This window comes from Maylandia zebra, linkage group LG7 (genome assembly GCF_041146795.1).
Source record: "Maylandia zebra isolate NMK-2024a linkage group LG7, Mzebra_GT3a, whole genome shotgun sequence".
NCBI classification, from domain to species: Eukaryota; Metazoa; Chordata; class Actinopteri; order Cichliformes; family Cichlidae; genus Maylandia; species Maylandia zebra.
Genome location: NC_135173.1, coordinates 21,104,492 through 21,125,557, shown reverse-complemented (window position 1 = coordinate 21,125,557; position 21,066 = coordinate 21,104,492). Strand labels below are relative to the sequence as shown.

Sequence of the window (21,066 nt, the reverse complement as noted above, 5' to 3'; positions counted from 1 at the left end):
GTATCATTTTTAACTCTGAGTTTTCTAAACCGGCTTCCTGAAATAGGGCCCTGTTCTATGTGATGGCATCACATAGACACAAAAAACACAAAAACTGGGTTTTCAAAAATCTCCAACCAGTTTTCAGCGATTTGAAATGCCGTTTACGTGTGGACGAAAAATGTCATATAGGCTTTTAGAAGTCAACAAGTGCAAAAAAATAACTTAAAAGCCTCTGGAATTAAATAAAGGTACAGCAACAAGTTTAATATTCAGAAACCTAAAGTTTGTATCAGCAGCAGAATGGACCTAAAATAAATGTTTGTTTCAGTTCTATGAAGTTTTGAGTATTTTGGATTAGTAGTACTGCTGTGTTTGTTGTATCATATTGCTGTAATTGTTTATATGCTTTATATATTCTGAGGTAAGTTGATATATAGTGTTACTATGCTATCAGAAACACTTATCACAGCTCGTACATTTTCTTTTTACACATACATGTGATACATTAACACACACACACACACACACACACACACACACATATATATATATGGATATATATATATATATGGATAGCGTAGTGGTTAGACTACACAGGATGGAACACAGGATCGCAAGTTCAATTGCCTGGGGCGTCTGTATCCAGTAAGGGTCCTAAGGCTAGACCACCTATGCTAAGCAAGCCTACCGCAGACATGAGCGAGACAGATAAATATGAAGGCATGCCGGCTCGGACGTCGCCCGGATCAACAAGGTCCGCGTCGGGTGTTGAGGAACCAGGGCACCCTGACGAAAAGTGGGCTACTGGAACAAGAGGGCATCGGTGGGCAAGAGACGAAAACAGGGCGTTGTTGGAATGCTACTACGCAAGTAACCCCGGCGGAAGGGGCTACATGAATAGGATGAGGGACCTATAGATTCTTCGATACCCAACATCCACAATGACGGCGAAACAACCAGTAGCTCAGTGTTCCAACATTCGAAAGAAGGGACTGCTCTCACAGCTAGGGATTGACGAGGTACAACACAAATGCTACGGCAAGGAGGAGTCAGGAAGCCAGGTCAGGGGGGAGATATCATCACCCCCACCCGAGATTGGGTACATAGCCCCAAGTGCGATAGGAGAAGGATCGTTGAGTGCGAGAGGAACTGACCTGAAAAATAGGATCATGGCCAAGCTTGAAACCTGGATCCCCCGTAGCCGGTTACCAAGATTACGTGAAGTACCCTCAGAAGGTCTGCTAGATGATGTTAATGCAGCACTACGGACAACACCTACAACCACGATTACCGACACTAACAAGCTGATCTACAATACGGCAGCAGTGATCAGTGAGATGCTTGGCTACAAGTTGAACAGCCACAAGGGGCAGTACCCTCCATGGAGAAGGAGGCTAGAGGGCAAGATCAAAGTAGCACGGAGGGAGGTTAGCCAACTAACGGAGTTGCAGAAAGGTGTGACAAAGAAGGTGCATAAGAAATACAGCAAGCTGTCCATACCTGAGGCCTTGGAAACTGCCAAGCAAAGACTCACAGCCTTGGCCAGCTGCTTGAGGAGGTACACCAGAGAGATAGAAGGCAGGAGAATAAACCAGCTGTTCTCCACAGAACCAGCAAAGGTGTACTCTCAGTGGCAAGAATAATGAACAATAATAATAATAAAAGAACAGCACCACCAAGGCTGGAGACGGAGCAATACTGGAAGAGCATATGGGAGAAGGACGCAACCCATAACGGCAATGCTCAGTGGCTAGTGGATCTGAGGGCAGACCACAGCGACCTCCCTGAACAGGGTCCAGTAACCATCACAGTGGCAGATATCCAAGAAAGGGTCTCCAGTATGAAGAGTTGGACAGCACCAGGGCCCGACATGGTTTACGCCTACTGGCTAAAGAAGCTGACTGCACTCCACGAGCATCTGGCAGCACAAATGAACCAGCTGCTAGTTAACGAGAGACACCCGGAATGGCTAACCGAAGGTCGGACGGTCCTGATCCCCAAGGACCCCAAGAAGGGACCGGTCACCTCCAACTACGGACCTTCGGTTAGCCTACATGGAAGCTCCTGTCAGGCATCATATCAGCTAAGATGAACAGGGTCAATACATGAGCGGGACACAGAAAGGAATTGGCAAGAATACCAGAGGCGCAAAACACCAGCTACTGGTAGACAGAACAGTCAGCCGAGACTGCAAGACCAGACTGACCAACTTGTGCACTGCCTGGATTGATTACAAGAAGGCCTATGACTCAATGCCCCAAAGCTGGATACTGGAATGCCTAGAATTGTAGAAGATCAATGGGACCCTAAGAGCCTTCATCAGGAACTCAATGGGGATGTGGCGTACAACACTAGAGGCCAACTCCAAGCCCATAGCACAAGTCACCATCAAGTGCGGGATCTACCAAGGAGACGCTCTGTCCCCACTGCTGTTCTGCATAGGCCTGAACCCTCTCAGCGAGATCATTAACAAGACTGGCTACGGATACCGACTACGGAACGGAGCAGTTGTCAGCCACCTCCTGTACATGGATGACATCAAGCTGTATGCCAAGAGTGAACGAGACATCGATTCACTGATCCACACTACCAGGCTATACAGCAATGACAATGGAATGTCGTTCGGACTGGAGAAGTGTAGTCGGATGGTAACAAAGAGAGGGAAGGTAGTCAGAACTGGGGGGATTGAACTATCAGAAGGCAACATTGCAGACATAGAGGACAGTTACAAGTACCTGGGGATCCCGCAGGCGAATGGGAACCATGAAGAGGCCGCTAGACAAGCTGCAACCACCAAGTACCTGCAGAGGGTCAGGCAAGTCCTGAGGAGTCAGCTGAATGGTAAGAACAAGATCCGGGCCATCAACATGTACGTCCTGCCTGTGATCAGGTACACTGCTGGGGTAATAGGCTGGCCAAAGGAGGAGATAGAGGCCACTGACATAAAGACAAGGAAGCTCCTTACCATGCATGGAGGGTTTCACCCCAAGTCCAGCACCCTGAGGCTGTACGCTAAGCGGAAGGAAGGGGGCCGGGGACTGGTGAGTGTCAGCACCACAGTCCAGGATGAGACAACGAACATCCAAGAATACATTGCGAAGATGGCCCCAACTGACCGAGTGCTCATACCTCAGGCAGCAGAAACCCAAGAAAGAGGAGGGAGACGAGGAACCATCATGGAAGGACAGGCCCCTGCACGGTATGTACCACCGGCAGATAGAGGAGGTGGCTGATATCCAGAAATCCTACCAGTGGCTGGACAAAGCTGGACTGAAAGACAGCACAGAGGCACTAATCATGGCAGCACAAGAACAAGCTCTGAGTACAAGATCCATAGAGGTTGGGGTCTATCACACCAGGCAAGACCCCAGGTGCAGGCTGTGTAAAGATGCCCCAGAGACAATCCAGCACATAACAGCAGGGTGCAAGATGCTAGCAGGCAAGGCATACATGGAACGCCATAACCAAGTGGCCGGCATAGTGTACAGGAACATCTGTGCCGAGTATAACCTGGAAGTCCCGAGGTCAAAATGGGAGATGCCCCCAAGGGTGGTGGAGGATGACCGAGCTAAGATCCTGTGGGACTTCCAGATACAGACGGACAAAATGGTGGTGGCTAACCAACCGGACATAGTGGTGGTAGACAAACAGAAGAAGACGGCCGTAGTGATCGATGTAGCGGTTCCGAATGACAGCAATATCAGGAAGAAGGAACACGAGAAGCTGGAGAAATACCAAGGGCTCAGAGACGAGCTCGAGAGGATGTGGAGGGTGAAGGTAACGGTGGTCCCCGTGGTAATCGGAGCACTAGGTGCGGTGACTCCCAAGCTAGGCGAGTGGCTCCAGCAGATCCCGGGAATAACATCGGAGATCTCTGACGAGAAGAGCGCAGTCCTGGGAACAGCTAAGATACTGCGCAGGACCCTCAAGCTCCCAGGCCTCTGGTAGAGGACCCAAGCTAGAAGGATAAACCGCCCGCAGGGGCGTGCTGGGTGTTTTTTCTTTTTTTTTTTTATACACACACACACACACACACACACATACTGGTAAAGGTGAATTGGAAGGACAATTTTTTCAAACAAGATTTTTGCAACACTAAACGGACCCCCCTTTCCGCTTGTGCTAGATAGATGAAGTGCATCTTTAACAATCCCATTTGAGTTGTACAACACAAATCTCACTTCAAAATTGTGAAAAACACACCAGAACTCAAAATATAAGAACCTGACAACATGGTGTAATAAGAGGACAACACTAATTAGGTAACTTGGCTCCTCCCCCTGACATGAACAGTAATTGTCAGGGCTAACTTTATTAACAGGACAAAGGCCATACACATACACAAACATGTATTTTGTGTGTATTAAAAGGGCAACAGGTGAATAAAAGGAACAAATTGAGTGCATTTTACAAAAACAGGATTGTTTTGTTAACAGAAATGAAAATAACTGGCAATATAAAATTATATGTCCTCTTAGATCAGATGCACTAAAACAGTGTCAACAAAATGAATTTACCAATCTTCTAATAGTAAAATTCTAAAATAAATAAATGAGAAACCAAAACATACAAAATATCTTTTGTAACTCCTCCAAGAAGTACTTTGGAGTTATGTAGACTCCTCTACATAGGATTTTCTTTTTTCTTCAACGACACGCCCCGATTCCTCACAAAATCTCTGATGTTTTGAATAGAACGACCAGCCAGAGCAGGATCTTCTGCAGTTTTGCATTGCTGGCATTCGATAATAGTGGCCAGTTTTCCTTTTTTGATATGTTCGCCAAAATACTTCATTATCGCAGCAACCTCCGTGGGAGACCAAGGATGCTTTTTGACCCTCCTTGCATTTTCCAGAGAAGCTAGAAGCAGAAAAAAATAAATGTAAACAAACTACTTTTTAAACAATTTTTAAATTAAAGGGGACGTATTATGCTCAATTGTGTGAGTTGACATGGTTGTAGGATGCAAAAATATAATGGCGATAATCGGCTTCCTTCAAATAAGCCGAAGAATTGAGTTCTGCATGCACTAGTTTTACAGCCCTGCTAAGAACAGTTAGTGTTTAGTCTACACAGCCCAAAGACGGCCTTTGCATTGTCCACGAGGACAGGTGCTGAGGCTGTGATTATGCTGGATTGTGCAAAATACACTACCTGGGACCTAAAAGAGCTCCTTTTTTAGTTGTTGAAAACCTACACTTAAGGAGTCGGGAGGCAATTCATAACCAAATATACATACAAAAGCAACAAAAAAAAGTGGGTTTTGCATAATATGTCCCCTTTAAGGTGAATTTGTTGTAACAGTGTTTCTTTGGTATAAATCCTGTAATGCTGACTGTTTAAATACTTATTACAATGGATGAATACATTTATTTAAATGTAAAATTCTGAAAGGTAGCCCACATTAAGTCAGAATTCCAATAAATAGCTATGGCAAATCACTATGGATGGAGAGCATTTTATTCCACACACCGTTATACAACAAAAAACATGTATAGCATGATATTGTAATAATTTGAAATGTATAACATATACTCAAACATTTCATATATAACTGTCTGACTCAAATGTTTATTTAAAAACAAGGGTGGACCCTGCCTGACCATGAGGTGGGCCTTCAGGTTTTTTCAGTGAACATAATTTTCTTCAAGACGTTCAGGTTACAGCCCACAATTAGCCAAACCAGCCCAAATTTTCCAATATTATCCAGATTCTGCCTATGGGAATAAGATGATGTTCAGAGTATGGAGATAATGTAGAAGCCCAATGGTTGAGGAATCCTCAAAATTAAAAACCCAAATCATAATATGTTCTCATTGCTTTGTTTATTAATTGTTTTGGTGCATTGCTGTTTTGAAAATGATAAGTATTTAAATGTATTACAGATTAAAACAGGCATAGGGAAAGTAATTTAAACATTTATCCCATTACTTAATACAAGGTATTGTTCCACATTGAATGTGATTTATGTTTTACCTTACCAAGTAGGTTAATATAATTGTCTAACCAAGTTGTAGAATTATGGTACGGTCCCTGGCAGAAAGATGAGCATAGTCACCATACTGGCTTGGGTGGTGTGGATAACTGGGTTCAAAAATGCATGAAGTTTACATTTGTGCTTAAGTGACTTTTGTATGCATGTCACCATTTACCAGATTGTTCATTTGTTTTCTTCTTACTGCTTGGCTTCATCTCCTTGTTTAGTATTCTGTTGGGTTCAATGACCTTACCCGCTCCATTTTTACTTTGTGCTGAAAAACAAAACAAAACAGTAAGCATATATTTGTTGTATTAAATCTCTTATAATGTAATGTCAAATGCTCCTGAATGTGGTCAAGCAACTAATGGACCTTGAAATCTTGAATATGGTTTCTAAGATAAATCCAGAGTCGCAACTATGACTTTTAGTTTAAGGTGACACATGTGAATGTGGAATATGGCTAGAGCTATTACAGCTGATATTAAAAGATACAAGGCTGAATTTTTCTCCAAACAAGACTCCGGTGTAGTGATGGGATTTCCGGCTCTTTTTAGAGATCCGGCTCTCTCGGCTCGGCTCACTAAAAAGAGCCGGCTCTTTCGGCTCCCGAACCGGCTCTTCAGGTTATTTTGTTGCTTTCATTCATTTATTATTAACAACAATATAAAATTATGCACAAAATGAATTACTAATGTTTAAAAACGTGTTTTCTATGTATATATGTTCATTATATAAATCTGCTTTTATTTATTCACTCCACATAAAATTTAAAAAATAAATTATAAAATACAAAAACCTACCATTTACAATTTAACTTTTAAAATTTAAACTTTAAATTTAAAAATACCAAGTGCCCAGTGCTCAGCTCAGTGGGTAGACACACTGGCAGCTTCACTTATATCACACTTAATTCACTGTGTTTTATCTTCCCATCGCACTGATGAGTGGACAGTTTTCAGGTGCCCGTGCACCGGCTCTATATGATATCCTTTTCTTGCAGACTCTACACTCTGCCTATGTATTGTCAGTAAAATTTAAATGGTTCTAGATTTTGCTTCTTTTCTTGGTGTCACTCATTTTCTTTACTCCACCTTTCTAATGTGACGACATTGTCTCTTGTTGTTGCTCCCGGCTCTCTTTCTCTCTCTCTCCCTGCTGCTCTTTTCGTGTGCTACTGCTGTTGCGAGTGTAACTACCGCCCCTAGCTCCTCCCTCTGCTCAGAGGCGGGAGGGGTGCAAACGCAAGGCTCTGTTTGCGCCCCTCCCGTCTCTACTCAGCGCAAACACAAGGCAGACGTGCAGCGAAAAAAGTGAGAGAGAGGGCAAGAGAAAGTAAAAAAAAAAAAATCCACAGCTCCCAATAAGGAGCCGGCTCGCATCGTTCACTTCAAAGAACCAGCTCTAAGAGCCATTTCGTTCGCGAACGACCCATCACTACTCCGGTGACTGGTCAACTTTCCACTCACCACTGATTTACTGTAGAAAGAGGATGAGAGCGTAGAGGGAATACTTCAGAAGCGCAAACCAGGTAAATAAAGAGTAGTAGATCAGCCCTCCACACACCAACTATTTTCATCTCTCTTGATTAATCTCATCTCCTTCTGTCTCCTGCAGGGCAGCTTCCTTTCTAACATCCTTCAACAAACCTTCCTCACTGTCCCTTGTTTGCACATGCCCAACACAACCTCAACCTGGCCAATGTAGAACAATGTAGACATTTTTTCCAACATGTGCAGTCCCAATGATATTGTTCTTCCTAATCCTATCCATTCTCTCCACCCTCAAAAAGAATCCCAGCATCTTTGCTTTCCCCAAACTCACCTCCAAGAACTGCAATCTATTAAGAACTCTGCTGCCCCCTTACTCTACTGCACTCACTCTAGAGACTATATCACCACATCCTAAAAAGAACATTACTGGCTGCACACTGACTATAGTATTGAGTGCAAACTCCTAATCAACTTTTAAGCCTTCAACAACCTCGCCCCCGCCACCCTGAGGGATTGTCTTTACTGTCACTCTCCCACAACACTGCTAACACTAACCTCCTTACCCCCATCATCAAAATCATAAATCTGAGGGTACAATCCTTTGCCACTGCTAATTGCACCCTCTGGAACTTCCTCTGCTCATTAGATTCTCTCTAGAACTTTAAATCACAGCTCAAAATCACCTGTTCAAACTAGCATTTCCTACCTGACCATCCTCCAAAACTGACCTTTCTATTCTGTTGAGCTGGTCTTTAGAAAGATCCTTGACTTTCTTTAAATTACCATTTGGACAAAGGTAAAAATCACTGGAAAAATGATAGTAATGAATTATCTTTTTTTTTTTTACATAAAGATAGCAAAGATAGCAAAAGTGTCTAGGAAGTAGTTACAAAGGTAAAAGCTTCAATAAATGATGACAAACACATACCTGGAGGTTCCTTGACAACTTTCTTCATCATTCTAGTATCTATAGAATCTGTAATAAAGTCTATTAGTCATGTGATTTCATAAATTGAACAAAGTTGAGACTAATCACATTGTACTTACCAATCTGTGGATATACAAGATTTCCTTCATTGACCTCACGCTCCGCTCCGACCTCCTCACGCTCCGCTCCGACCTCCTCACGCTCCGCTCCGACCTCCTCACGCTCCGCTCCGACCTCCTCACGCTCCGCTCCGACCTCCTCACGCTCCGCTCCGACCTCCTCACGCTCCGCTCCGACCTCCTCACGCTCCGCTCCGACCTCACTTTCTTCACTTGAATCTGTCAACTGTAGGTTATCTAACAAAATAAAAGATTGTCTTAATGAATTATAAGGTTATAGTGCAGGAAACGTGTATAATTCTTAACCTTAACACCACTTTACCTTCGATTTCAATCTCTTCAAGTGTTTTGCCTTGAAGGCTTTTGAGAGACCCTTTCTCCATGGCAATCAGTAGTTTGGATATTTTGGCAAGCTGGGTAGTAGCCTCTGGAAGTCTATAATATTCGCGATGAACACGAATATCATGACCTAGGAAGTTGGCAACTTGGTCTAACTCGTGATTCTTGAGGTTTAAGATCTGAGACAAAGTTGCGACATGTTTGCGCAACTGCGTTGAACGTAGGTGTTCAGGGTTTTCAGCCCCACATTCAGTCGCATAAATCCTCAAACAGTCCTGTCCTCTGTAGGGAGTCAGACAATGAGGTCTGGCAAACAGGAATATGTTTTCTGCCAGAACACCACAGTCTTGTCTTTTCTCTGTCAGCCGTGTTATGGCATTCACCATGTCTGGTGAAAGTAGCACTGCAACCTTGCGTCCTCGTTTACCCCTCAATTCTACACGACTGAAGTGTTGACAAAGGTAAAGTTCAAATTTTGTCAGTCCAATTGCAACATCCTTGTGCAGGGTACTAGTGTCTCTCTCCTGGAAGCCATTCAGTGTCATCTTTGAAATTTCTCCCCCTCTTCTCCTGTTAAATAGTATTACATTTGCCATGGTAGCTTTACAAAGTTCACTGTATGATTTTGGTGAACTATGCTCTTCCAAGTCCTTCAGTGCTTGTTCTGTAGTCTTCTCCAGATGTCTATGAAGACGCTGAACATCTTCTGTGAAAGGAAGTGTGGAAGGCTTGTTGAAGTGCCGCTCGTTTAGTGTGGTTAATGCAGTATGGGAGATGAGTTCTGACCACTTTGTAGCATAAAGGGTTTTGAAACTCTGGGTTGACTTTATCAGTGCACTGTCTTCTGCCATCAGTGCTCTGCAATGTATAATATCACAGACTTTCTGCAGTGAGTGTCCCAACTTTAAAGCAAGGCTTGGAGTCGAGTAGCAGTTCTTTTCTTCATCATACCCACACACCTTCTTAACAGCTTTGATAACCACATTGAAATTTGCAGGTCTTACAGCATCCTCAAAAGTGTGTATTGAGCATTCTTTCCGAAGTGTGAGCAGAAGTCTTCCACATTCTCGGAGTGTCTGGCGAATGTAGTCAAATTTGGTGGGATCTTTCCCATGTTTGTTAAAGAATGATTGAGCAAGCTGAAGAATAGAGAAGTCACTTCGCACAGTAGAAGTTATTTCATCATCTTTCATGACAGCTAATATCTTCCAAACACCGGGGGAAACTTGCTGACACAGAGCTGACTCACTCATACAGGCCAGGGACAAGACCTTTTTTCGTCCCCCCTCTGAATTGGCCTCCACTGGTTTTGAAGAACATTTACGAACATGTCTCCAAAGATCTCTTTTAAGATATAATGCCTCGCAATAAATGCAGTGAATATAGTCTTTTCCTTTGTAGGGTTTTTTTGATGTGCGTCTGGTTTTTAATGATCCAATCCCACTTGCGATGACCTCCGAGTTATGTCTGTGGTTTCCTTTGTTTCGCAGCTTAGAAAGCATTTTCAAACGGTCTTTGGACTTCTTGGGAAGACTTAAAACTCGAGCAACATCTGCATGTGATTTCTCATGAGTTTTTAAATGACGTGTAAACTTTGTCTGTAGTTTTCCACAAATGTAGCAGTATGTTTTGTTTCTTAGTGAGGAGGATGTTTTTAAGGAATCTTCAGCCGTAGTATTAGAGTCATCAACAATGCCTTCAGCATCAGACTTTTCTGCTGTGGCAATAACCCCTGATACGTCGAGCTGTCTTGTGCCAATTCCATCTTCAGATATTGATTCGGCATCTTCTGAAATTCTTTGTCCTACTCTCTCTAAAAAACTTTCTAGGCGAGGTCTTTTCGTTTTGCAAGCAGATTGACTGCTGGAGATCTCAGAGTTCTGTACTTGTTTGCAACTTATATTTAAAGGCTCTGATTTGTTGTCCCATGAGCTGTCTGAGTCAGCTATAGAATCTGGCACATATTCCTCTTCTGATGAAGCCCCCTCACTTGAACTATCTTCACTAAAGACCTAATAACAATCAAAAACACAAAGTAAGACTTTGTTTACCTTACATATTTTACTGAGAAGAATTCTGCAAAAACACTTACCTCTGGAAGAGGTTCAGTGAGGTTCACCTTGTGGCTAACATAACATCTTTTGTGCCAGGACTGGTAGCAAACTAGACAGAGAAAAAGTTAATAAAAGAAAGGTAGTTAAAGCCGCTTTCCCCAATTTAAAAAAACAGGCTAGATGGAAGCATAAACACAGTCAAGAAGGCTCCCCCCTCCCATTGGATATTATCCATAGGCCACACCCCCTGGTGTGCTTTGCTGCTAAACAGGCCAGTGCATAGTGTGGTGGAGCCATGTTAATGTAGAATTTAAGGAGTCAGGAAAGACTGTTCTATCGTTTTTCTGGACTGAGCCATGTTATTGGCTGATGGTTTTAGACAAATGCAACAGAACCACTTCATTTTTTTTTCTTTAATCTCCAAACAACATTTATAGCTATGCTTTGTTAAAATGTTGTTATGAACATGAAAAAAAAATATGTTAAGCTAACTTGTTTTTGCAAATTGGGTATAGCAGCTTTAATAATGACATGGTAAGTAAATATGTAAAAAGTGCAGATGTAAAAGGTTCATTATGAACATATATCATATTTACTTATGGATTAGTTTTTATAGTGTTCCTTATGGATCATATTTAAGATATTCTAATGTACCCAACCTTCCATAATTAAATAATTACCTTCACATCTCACACCACTCCATTTCAGAGGCGAAAAAGGTCCTCCACATGCAAAACATTTTTCTAAACTTGACATTTCGTCAGGGACTAGATCATGATCGCAGTCCTGTTTGGTAAAAAAAACCAAAAAAAAAAAACCAGTGTAATCAAAAACAAAATTCATACTTTTGTGATGTAAAATATCACAACCAAATAGTTGTTTTGGTTCCTCTTTAAAAAGGAGTTAAGGACGGAAGAAAAAAAAAAAAAAAAAAAAAAAAAAAACAGGTTCAAGTGTTACTAAAACTATTAAATCAATTTTTGTAACTTTTGCAATGCAAAATTTAAAGGGAAAAATACCTGCTGTATATAGATCAATTTTCAAAACAATTTGTTCTTCTAGGTTTTATATTATGGTATATATTACAAAACCACAATGAAAAGAAAATTCATTGTGGACCCACAACACCCAAAAAAGATTAGACTTACAATTTGTTCTTTCTGAAATGAGAAGATGTGTCCAAAGTTTTGACTGGGAGTGTAACAAAGTATAATTAAATCATGAAGTCATGAATCCATCAAGACATAACGGATGGCCTTTACACAACAATGTTACATAAATGTGCTTAGCATTAACAGGAAAGAGTTTAGCGATTGTTTCGGTTGTATTTACATGCTCCTTCCTATAGTAAGCTTCATTCTTGCTCCTTGATCAGCTGAAATTCAAATATGCGATCTAACTACATCAGAGTTCATTTCAACCAAGCCGAGAACTACGTCTTTATGCAAACCAGATTTAGGGTTGGGGTTTCATACTTCTTGTTTCAAATCTCAGTCCTCCTAATGCGTGCATCTTACTTGGTCAAGATAACCAAGGACCCACATACCTCAATACTGCCTAATAACTAGCACCTCAGTCTACAACTAAAACAATCTGACACTGAAACTCCAATTTACCTTTGTTGCGTCGTTAGGAGAGGAACTGGCTGCATTCTCATCCACAGCCTGAGATGGCACCATGTTGGATTTCTAAAGAAGAAGCGTGAATAATGAATGGCAGTCTTTGGGTCTAGCCAAGATGAATACAGTCCTCCTAATGTCTGGACCTGTCCAGTTGAGTATTACACAGGACCCGTGTGTGTATGCACAATTGCCAGAGTAACTCTCATTGATCTGAATTCATTTCTAAACTCAGTCCTCCTAATGTCTGGACCTGTCCAGTTGAGTAATACACAGGACCCGTGTGTGTGGGCGCACTTGTAGGTAGAACTCAGTTGTTTATACTTCCTGTTTCAAATCTCAGTCCTCCTAATGCGTGCATCTTACTTGGTCAAGATAACCAAGGACCCACATACCTCAATACTGCCTAATAACTAGCACCTCAGTCTACAACTAAAACAATCTGACACTGAAACTCCAATTTACCTTTGTTGCGTCGTTAGGAGAGGAACTGGCTGCATTCTCATCCACAGCCTGAGATGGCACCATGTTGGATTTCTAAAGAAGAAGCGTGAATAATGAATGGCAGTCTTTGGGTCTAGCCAAGATGAATACAGTCCTCCTAATGTCTGGACCTGTCCAGTTGAGTATTACACAGGACCCGTGTGTGTATGCACAATTGCCAGAGTAACTCTCATTGATCTGAATTCATTTCTAAACTCAGTCCTCCTAATGTCTGGACCTGTCCAGTTGAGTAATACACAGGACCCGTGTGTGTGGGCGCACTTGTAGGTAGAACTCAGTTGTTTATACTTCCTGTTTCAAATCTCAGTCCTCCTAATGCGTGCATCTTACTTGGTCAAGATAACCAAGGACCCACATACCTCAATACTGCCTAATAACTAGCACCTCAGTCTACAACTAAAACAATCTGACACTGAAACTCCAATTTACCTTTGTTGCGTCGTTAGGAGAGGAACTGGCTGCATTCTCATCCACAGCCTGAGATGCCACCATGTTGGATTTCTAAGGAAGAAGCATGAATAATGAATGGCAGTCTTTGGGTCTAGCCAAGATGAATACAGTCCTCCTAATGTCTGGACCTGTCCAGTTGAGTAATACACAGGACCCGTGTGTGTATGCACAATTGCCAGAGTAACTCTCATTGATCTGAATTCATTTCTAAACTCAGTCCTCCTAATGTCTGGACCTGTCCAGTTGAGTAATACACAGGACCCGTGTGTGTGGGCGCACTTGTAGGTAGAACTCAGTTGTTTATACTTCCTGTTTCAAATCTCAGTCCTCCTAATGCGTGCATCTTACTTGGTCAAGATAACCAAGGACCCACATACCTCAATACTGCCTAATAACTAGCACCTCAGTCTACAACTAAAACAATCTGACACTGAAACTCCAATTTACCTTTGTTGCGTCGTTAGGAGAGGAACTGGCTGCATTCTCATCCACAGCCTGAGATGGCACCATGTTGGATTTCTAAGGAAGAAGCGTGAATAATGAATGGCAGTCTTTGGGTCTAGCCAAGATGAATACAGTCCTCCTAATGTCTGGACCTGTCCAGTTGAGTAATACACAGGACCCGTGTGTGTATGCACAATTGCCAGAGTAACTCTCATTGATCTGAATTCATTTCTAAACTCGGTCCTCCTAATGTCTGGACCTGTCCAGTTGAGTAATACACAGGACCCGTGTGTGTGGGCGCACTTGTAGGTAGAACTCAGTTGTTTATACTTCCTGTTTCAAATCTCAGTCCTCCTAATGCGTGCATCTTACTTGGTCAAGATAACCAAGGACCCACATACCTCAATACTGCCTAATAACTAGCACCTCAGTCTACAACTAAAACAATCTGACACTGAAACTCCAATTTACCTTTGTTGCGTCGTTAGGAGAGGAACTGGCTGCAATCTCATCCACAGCCTGAGATGCCACCATGTTGGATTTCTAAGGAAGAAGCATGAATAATGAATGGCAGTCTTTGGGTCTAGCCAAGATGAATACAGTCCTCCTAATGTCTGGACCTGTCCAGTTGAGTATTACACAGGACCCGTGTGTGTATGCATACTTTTCAGTATAGCCTTTATTCATTTAATACTATTTATACTTATACTGTACTATTTACATTATACCTTGCTTCTCCATGGCCAGTTGGAATCACCATAGTTATAGGTGATTTCTTCTCCTGGACCAATATCTTTGATTGCAAACAAACAGAGATGGGGCCTTCCATCCACTCTGGTAACTGTCATTTTACTGTTTGGATTCACATTATCGTCATTTACAAGTCTGCCAAGTGAGCCGTCCTCTCTGGTAGCATCAACACTAAAACAAAAAGTATACAATAACAATTACACTCTGTAAAGAAAGTCATTAAGTATATTAGGTTGTAGAACGTCTGAATAACATTTTAATATTCAATTCAAAATATTATTTGAATATTATAATTTGTAAACCTCATGTATTTTATCCTTTATCAAAGTAGTTACATACCATAACTGTTTTCCATTGAACTTGAAATCAAATATGAAAACCTTGAGTGCATCATGGTAAAGTTTCATTCGGTTTTCTTGTTCCTCTTTAGTTATGATTTGTCCTCTGTACTCAAAAAGAAAATCTCCCTTTTGAAATGACCGACAGCTGAACACACCGCGACCTAAAGACACACATCAAAAACAAATTGGGCAATAAACTATAAACCATTTAATTAAAATCCTTCTTGTTTTTAAATATGTTTTTTATTTGATTATATTGTATTATTTATTTTGGAACATGTAACATGTTCATAATTCCTTGGGGAAAGACAAGGAAAAAATAGAAATATAATAATAATAATAATAAAACAAGTATAATTATATTCGTGATTATTAATTTTCTCATGCATGGTATGCTACAAAAAAACTACAAAAAACATAAAAATTTCTATTTTGAGAAGCTGACTGCATTCTTTGGAATCAACTCACCTTTAAATGAATCAATATACCTCACATCAAATCCTGCCTTGTCTTCACCTAAGGAGCAGTAATACCTAGCATCTTGTATGGGATTTATTTTAGCTCTCCGTGGCCTTGTTGCCGCCATCCCCTGCAAAGATCAGGTATTAATGGCTTTAGAAATAACACATTATACTACAAAATGTATGTAGACATAGAAATAAACAGATCGAAAAATCTATTTATGTTGGGGAGAGCTCCCCTAAAGGTTCCAAATATCTGTGTTCCTCCTATCTTGTATCACTGTGTGTCAGAGGCTGCATGCCCTACCTGTGGAAGTTCTGTTTCGTATATTTTATTTGGTCTAAGGTTACTGCAAATCTTAATGAGTTAATTTTCATATCCACATTTCCTTAACCTTTTATATTTCTTAAAGTTATAAATTAAAATAATGATTTAGTATGGTTGAACAATAAGCATATTTGTCCTACAGTTTTTGTTTCATTTGTAAAATATTTTCTGAAAACAGATCTCACTAGTTTTAAAACCACAAGTTTTGTGATGCTAAAACCAAAATTAATCAAACCAACAGCAACAGAATGTCAAACTTTTGCTACTAGCATGCTGGCTAGCTAAACTGTCAAAAATTAGATGCTTTGGTGTATCCGAACGTAATATAATAACCTATATTACTTTGCTTTATTGGATGAATATATTTATATAAACATCATGTGTAAGGGAATTTGTATGGTTCTCACCTGATCTTCCACGAAAGCAGTAAGATAAAAGCTGTCTCATTAAATCCTCATGTCGTGCACCTGAACTCTTTAGTGTCCTCTTCTTCTTCTTCTGCTCTTTAAATGTTCATGGTGGTTGGCAACCAGCGTAGATGTACATTAGCGCCCCCATAGTGCTGAGGAGTGGATATCATTGGCCAAGAACAGTGGATTAACACTGGGATTCTTGCAAATAGAATGCTATGATGTAATAGAGTTAAATTGCTCTAGTGGATTCTGACATAACTCACTTGGAATATGTAGACTTAATAATACTGTATAAAATGTAATTTTTCCAAAAGACTGATATTTATGCTTCTAAATTTTTAAAGAATGAAACAAAAGTAGTAAATGGGGATGATGAGTTTTAGTAACAACTTCAAAGTTATTTGGCTAAAAGAGTTTTAAAATTCAAATAATTAACTTGGACCAAAAAGGCATATTATTGCTACAATGAGATTGGTGAATAAAAATAGATTAGACCACAGATATTTAAGTATTGCAGCAATACAATTAATTTTCATGACCTTAAGTGTTTTTGTGATGCTTTCTTTTTCTTTTTAAATAGTAAAAACTCATGACATAATTAGGACAAAGTTTATAATGAAATAGAAAAATCTTTATTATTGTGGCTGGTCTGGGATGCTGCTGCAGGTGAGATGGACTCACCTGCATTGTATCTACAATCTGTTACAGCAACCGTATAATTATTGTAATTGTTGGACAGCGCGAGGGAACGACCGGCTCAGGTGAGCCACAGGCTGGTGCGCTAGCGGGATGGGGGTGCCGCTGGAAGCGTGGGCGGTCCCTGGAACCACCTCGTCACCAGCGCCGCTAGATCTACAGGCGAACGCCCAGGTAGTCACTTCCCCGTGGCTGGGCTGGGGCGCTGATGCTCCAGGCCTATTCCCTCGCTTGCTCATGGAGGGGGGGGGGGAGGTGGCTCCTCGGTCTTAGTCGGGGGAAGAGGGTATGTGGCGGGGCGTGTTCTGCGATGCCGCTGCATGTGAGATGGACCCACCTGCACGGCATCTATAATCACACCACGCTGGCTTAAAACTTGTGCTCTGCTTGTGGTGTTGTTTGTGGTGATGTGTACGGCAGACACAAACATACCTTCCCACCCTCATACACACAACCACAAACACTCGGCCCTCACCCAACGTGGACACAGACATAAATGGACACTGTACACACAATCACACTCCCCAAACATTCTCTACATCCCAGGTCCAGGTATTCTTGCCCCGGAGGGGGAACTCATACCCAGACCCAGATGTTGCCCTCCTCCCTGAGGTGGAAATCAAGCAGACCGTCCCCGGCTCCGCAGTGGCAGGGGGCCGCTGCAACCCAGGCCTCGATCAGATGGCCAATTCCACCTTCAGGCCCCCCCGCCCTGACGGCTGGCAGAGAGTGGGGCTCTGTGAAGACCCCATGCCTCCCTCCGCTCGCTCATATGTAGTGTTGCTGCGTGCTGTTCTAAAGTGCATTTAAAACACGGGAGGAGATGTCATCTGTTCTTTTGATATTCATCAGAACCCTGGCTGCAGCATTTTGGATCAGCTGAAGACTTTTAGTTGCATTATGTGGACTTCCTGATAGTTAAGAGTTATAGTAATGCAGCCTTGAAGTAACAAAGGCATCAACTAGTTTTTCAGCATCACTCCTGGATGGGATGTTTCTAATTTTAGCAATATTACGGAGGTGGAAGGAGGAGACCCTAGAAACCTCTTTCATGTCAGATCTAAATGACATGTCTTTGTCAAAAAATAACACAGAGGTTCTTTGCTTTATTACTGGAGGCTAATTTAATGCCATCCAGATGAAGGGACTGACCAAGTAATTTGTTTTTCTGAGCTTCTGGTCCAAAGACAACTTCTGTCTTGTCGGAATTCAAAAGGAGGAAGTTTGAAGACATCCAGGTTTTTATGTCTTCCAAGCATGCCCGTAATCTTTATAACTGATTAGGTTCATCAGGATTTAGGTGTGCATAGCTATGGAAATTTATCCCATGCTGTCTAATGATTTTACCAATAGGGAACATATATATAGTAAAAAGGATCAGTCCAAGTACAGAACCCTGTGGTGTACGCCACAAGTAACCATAGAGGTTGAAGAGGATTTATCATTTACGTAAACAAACCTTGAGTCTGTTGGACAAGTAAGATTTAAACCAGCCTAGTGCTGTTCCTTTGATCCCTGCAACATTTTCAAACCTTTCTATGAGAATATTGTGATTGAATGTGTCAAAAACAGCACTGAGGTCCAGTAGAACCAGAATGGTCACCAGTCCATTATCTGAGGCCATGAGAATATCATTAGTAACTTTCACCAGAGCTGTTTCAGTGCTATGATGAGCTCTAAAGCCAGATTGAAACTCTTCAAACAGGTCGTTATTGTTTAAGTGCTAACACACCTGATTGGCAACTATTACCTCAAGAATTTTAGATATGAAGGGAAGATTAGATATAGGTCTATAGTTCATTAAGTTGTCTTGATTAAAAGAGGGTTTCTTAAATAGAGGTTTAATTACAGCAACCTTAAAATCCTATGGTACGTATCCATTTTCTAAAAATAAATTCATTATATCCAAAACTGGAGCAACAATTAAAGGAAATACCGCTTTAAATAGTTTGGTTCGGGATTAGGTCTAACATGCAGGTATGTATGTAGACCATGTCTACATACCTAAATGTCATAGTTCAGCTGTGTGCAGGCAGGAACGAGGAAAAGGACCCAAAATGCAGACTCTCGGAAGACTGGAGTGAAACTCAAAAACGGCAGCTTTATTGCTGGTTGGAAAATAAGAGACAATACAAAACTAATCCACGGGGAGACACACAGCACAGGATTAGTGCCGTTTACGACGCGACAGGGAGCACAGAAAATACAGGGCTAAAATACACAGGGCATAACGAGGGGAATGAGAGGCAGGAGGTGAACACTGGTGGGAGACATCAGGGCTAACGAGACCAAGGAAGCAAAACTGAAAACACTGACATGAGACAAAGGCTGTATCCCAATTCAGGGTCTGCAGCCTTAAAGTACGCAGCCTCAACGATCCTCAAAGGCTGCGTACTCAAAGACCGCTAAGGCCGGAAGTAAGAGGCTTGTGAAATGGGACGGTCTAGCCTCCATCGCGCTGCCCAGGTTGCCTAGCAACCATAACACCAATCGCTGGAAACGTTTCATACAGTTTTGTTTGACAGAAATGAAAGAGAACATATTTTGTTTGTGTGTTTGTTTCTACACGAGCTTTGTGTGATTTAATAAGTATCTGAGGCTGAGACCACAGGACTGTAAAACATGATTGTTGGCCTTCATATTTGTACTGCAGTCATTTAAGATTAGCTAGTAAATAACAATTAGCTAATGTTGTTCATGAGACTAAAGTCAGTGTAAATATGATATGGCCAATATTATAGTTATTATATTAATCATCATAAGCCATTACAGCAGTGAGTTTGAACTCTCAAATCAAATCACTTCTACAGCACATGTGAGTGAAATTCATGTGAGTGAACTCTGTGTCAAATATAGTCATGTAAGGTTTGGTTCCAGTTACGACCCGATTGCTTCAGCCCATAAAGTGATTTCTTTAGTCTATACACCAGTTTATTAGTCTCACTTGATTCTGTCTCAAAACCTTCTGGTTGTTGTATATATATTTCTTCATTTATTGGTGCGTGTAGATAGGCGGTTTTTACATCCATCTGGTGAACCAACATATCATCCTGAACCACTTTCTGCATCAAAACTCTCACACTCGATAAATTAGCAGTCGGTGAAAAAGTCTCCTCATAATCAACTCCTTTTGTTTGACTAAAACCTTTAGCCACAAATCGAGCTTTATATCTGTCTGATCCGTCTGAGTTCTTTTTAACGGCATAAACCCATTTACCCCCCACTGCTTTCTTACCCTCTGGTAAAGTGGTTAAAGTAAATGTGTCATTCTCCTTAAGGGATTGAATTTCTTCATTCATCGCTTTTTCCCATTCTTTTGACTCACTTGACACAATAGCTTCACTAAATGATGTGGGTATTTCACACAACAATCTGTAGCAATAATCAACACTAGTTTGCATCTGTTCATTTTCACACTCTTTCACATCCGTGATATAATCACTCAAATAATCAGGTCTCTTTCTGATTCTGGATGGATAACGTGTAGCTCCAGCATCTACTTTATCCTCAGTTTTAACCTCGGACTCAGTTTGACTGCTTTCACTACCATCTGGAATGTCCTCATCCTTCGTCTGTTTGGGTTCACCATCTTTTCTGGATTCATAAACCTCATCTTCATACATCTGATCACTCTGTGTTTGTTGATCCATTGTCGCGGGATTTAGTATTTTTATCAATCTGTGCTTTTCAACCTTCCCGGTTTTTGGGAAATAGATCAAATATGCTGGACTATTTTTGTCATATCCCAAGAAAACACCTTTGTCGCATCTTGGATCCAGCTTTCCCCTATTTTGTTTATAAGCATAGCACAATGATCCGAATTTTTTCATTCTAGAAAGATCAGGTCTTTTTCCAGTTAACATCTTATACGCTGTCTGACCTGTGCGTTTGTTAAAACATCGGTTCCTAATCACTCCCGCGGTTTGTACTGCATATGGCCATAAAGACTTTGGCAATTCGCTCTCAACTAACATGCATCTCGCCATGTCAAAAAGTGTACGCCAGTTCCTCTCTGCTGTTCGGTTTTGATGAGGCGAATATGGCGCCGAAGTTTCCTGCCTAATGCCGTGTCTACTTAATAAATCTCTGAACTGACTGCTTGTAAATTCAGTTCCATTATCAGAACGAATGCACTTGATTTTCCCATATGACGCCACATCTGCAATAAA

The 21,066-nt window shown here is 41.4% G+C and overlaps 2 protein-coding genes across 3 annotated transcripts; both read right to left on the bottom strand.

Moving 5' to 3' along the window:
• Positions 1-4,245: 4,245 nt before the first annotated feature.
• LOC143419418 (uncharacterized) lies at positions 4,246-12,575 on the bottom strand. Of its 2 annotated transcripts, XM_076886050.1 has the most exons (8): positions 12,508-12,575; positions 11,572-11,677; positions 10,930-11,000; positions 8,821-10,849; positions 8,499-8,735; positions 8,380-8,427; positions 6,134-6,232; positions 4,246-4,841 (listed from the first exon to the last, which is right to left on the bottom strand). In XM_076886050.1, the coding sequence occupies exons 1-8, from the start codon at positions 12,568-12,570 to the stop codon at positions 4,606-4,608; spliced, it is 2,889 nt and encodes a 962-aa protein (XP_076742165.1). In that variant the 5' UTR covers positions 12,571-12,575; the 3' UTR covers positions 4,246-4,605. The 2 variants fall into 2 exon arrangements, with proteins under 2 accessions (XP_076742165.1, XP_076742167.1); XM_076886052.1 differs by lacking the exon at positions 6,134-6,232.
• A 274-nt stretch (positions 12,576-12,849) lies between these two features.
• On the bottom strand, positions 12,850-19,289 carry LOC143419752 (histone-lysine N-methyltransferase Set8-like). Its single transcript, XM_076887120.1, has 9 exons — positions 18,902-19,289; positions 15,468-15,588; positions 14,998-15,160; positions 14,637-14,829; positions 14,380-14,451; positions 13,912-13,983; positions 13,444-13,515; positions 12,976-13,047; positions 12,850-12,858 (listed from the first exon to the last, which is right to left on the bottom strand). The coding sequence occupies exons 2-9, from the start codon at positions 15,583-15,585 to the stop codon at positions 12,850-12,852; spliced, it is 771 nt and encodes a 256-aa protein (XP_076743235.1). The 5' UTR covers positions 15,586-15,588; positions 18,902-19,289.
• Between the last annotated feature and the right edge of the window lie 1,777 nt (positions 19,290-21,066).

What these genes read in the sequence shown, in the direction of transcription:
- LOC143419418 (XM_076886050.1), bottom strand. Translation starts at nt 12,570, where the DNA reads ATGGTGCCATCTCAGGCTGTGGATGAGAATGCAGCCAGTTCCTCTCCT. An exon ending in TCTTGTATATCCACAGATTG is followed by an intron (nt 8,428 to 8,498) that starts GTAAGTACAATG and finishes ACTTTATTACAG; the next exon opens with ATTCTATAGATACTAGAATG. An exon ending in AGTTGTCAAGGAACCTCCAG is followed by an intron (nt 6,233 to 8,379) that starts GTATGTGTTTGT and finishes TTTGTTTTTCAG; the next exon opens with CACAAAGTAAAAATGGAGCG.
- LOC143419752 (XM_076887120.1), bottom strand. Translation starts at nt 15,585, where the DNA reads ATGGCGGCAACAAGGCCACGGAGAGCTAAAATAAATCCCATACAAGAT. An exon ending in GTATATTGATTCATTTAAAG is followed by an intron (nt 15,161 to 15,467) that starts GTGAGTTGATTC and finishes GTGTGTCTTTAG; the next exon opens with GTCGCGGTGTGTTCAGCTGT. An exon ending in CTCCTAACGACGCAACAAAG is followed by an intron (nt 13,516 to 13,911) that starts GTAAATTGGAGT and finishes CTTCTTCCTTAG; the next exon opens with AAATCCAACATGGTGGCATC.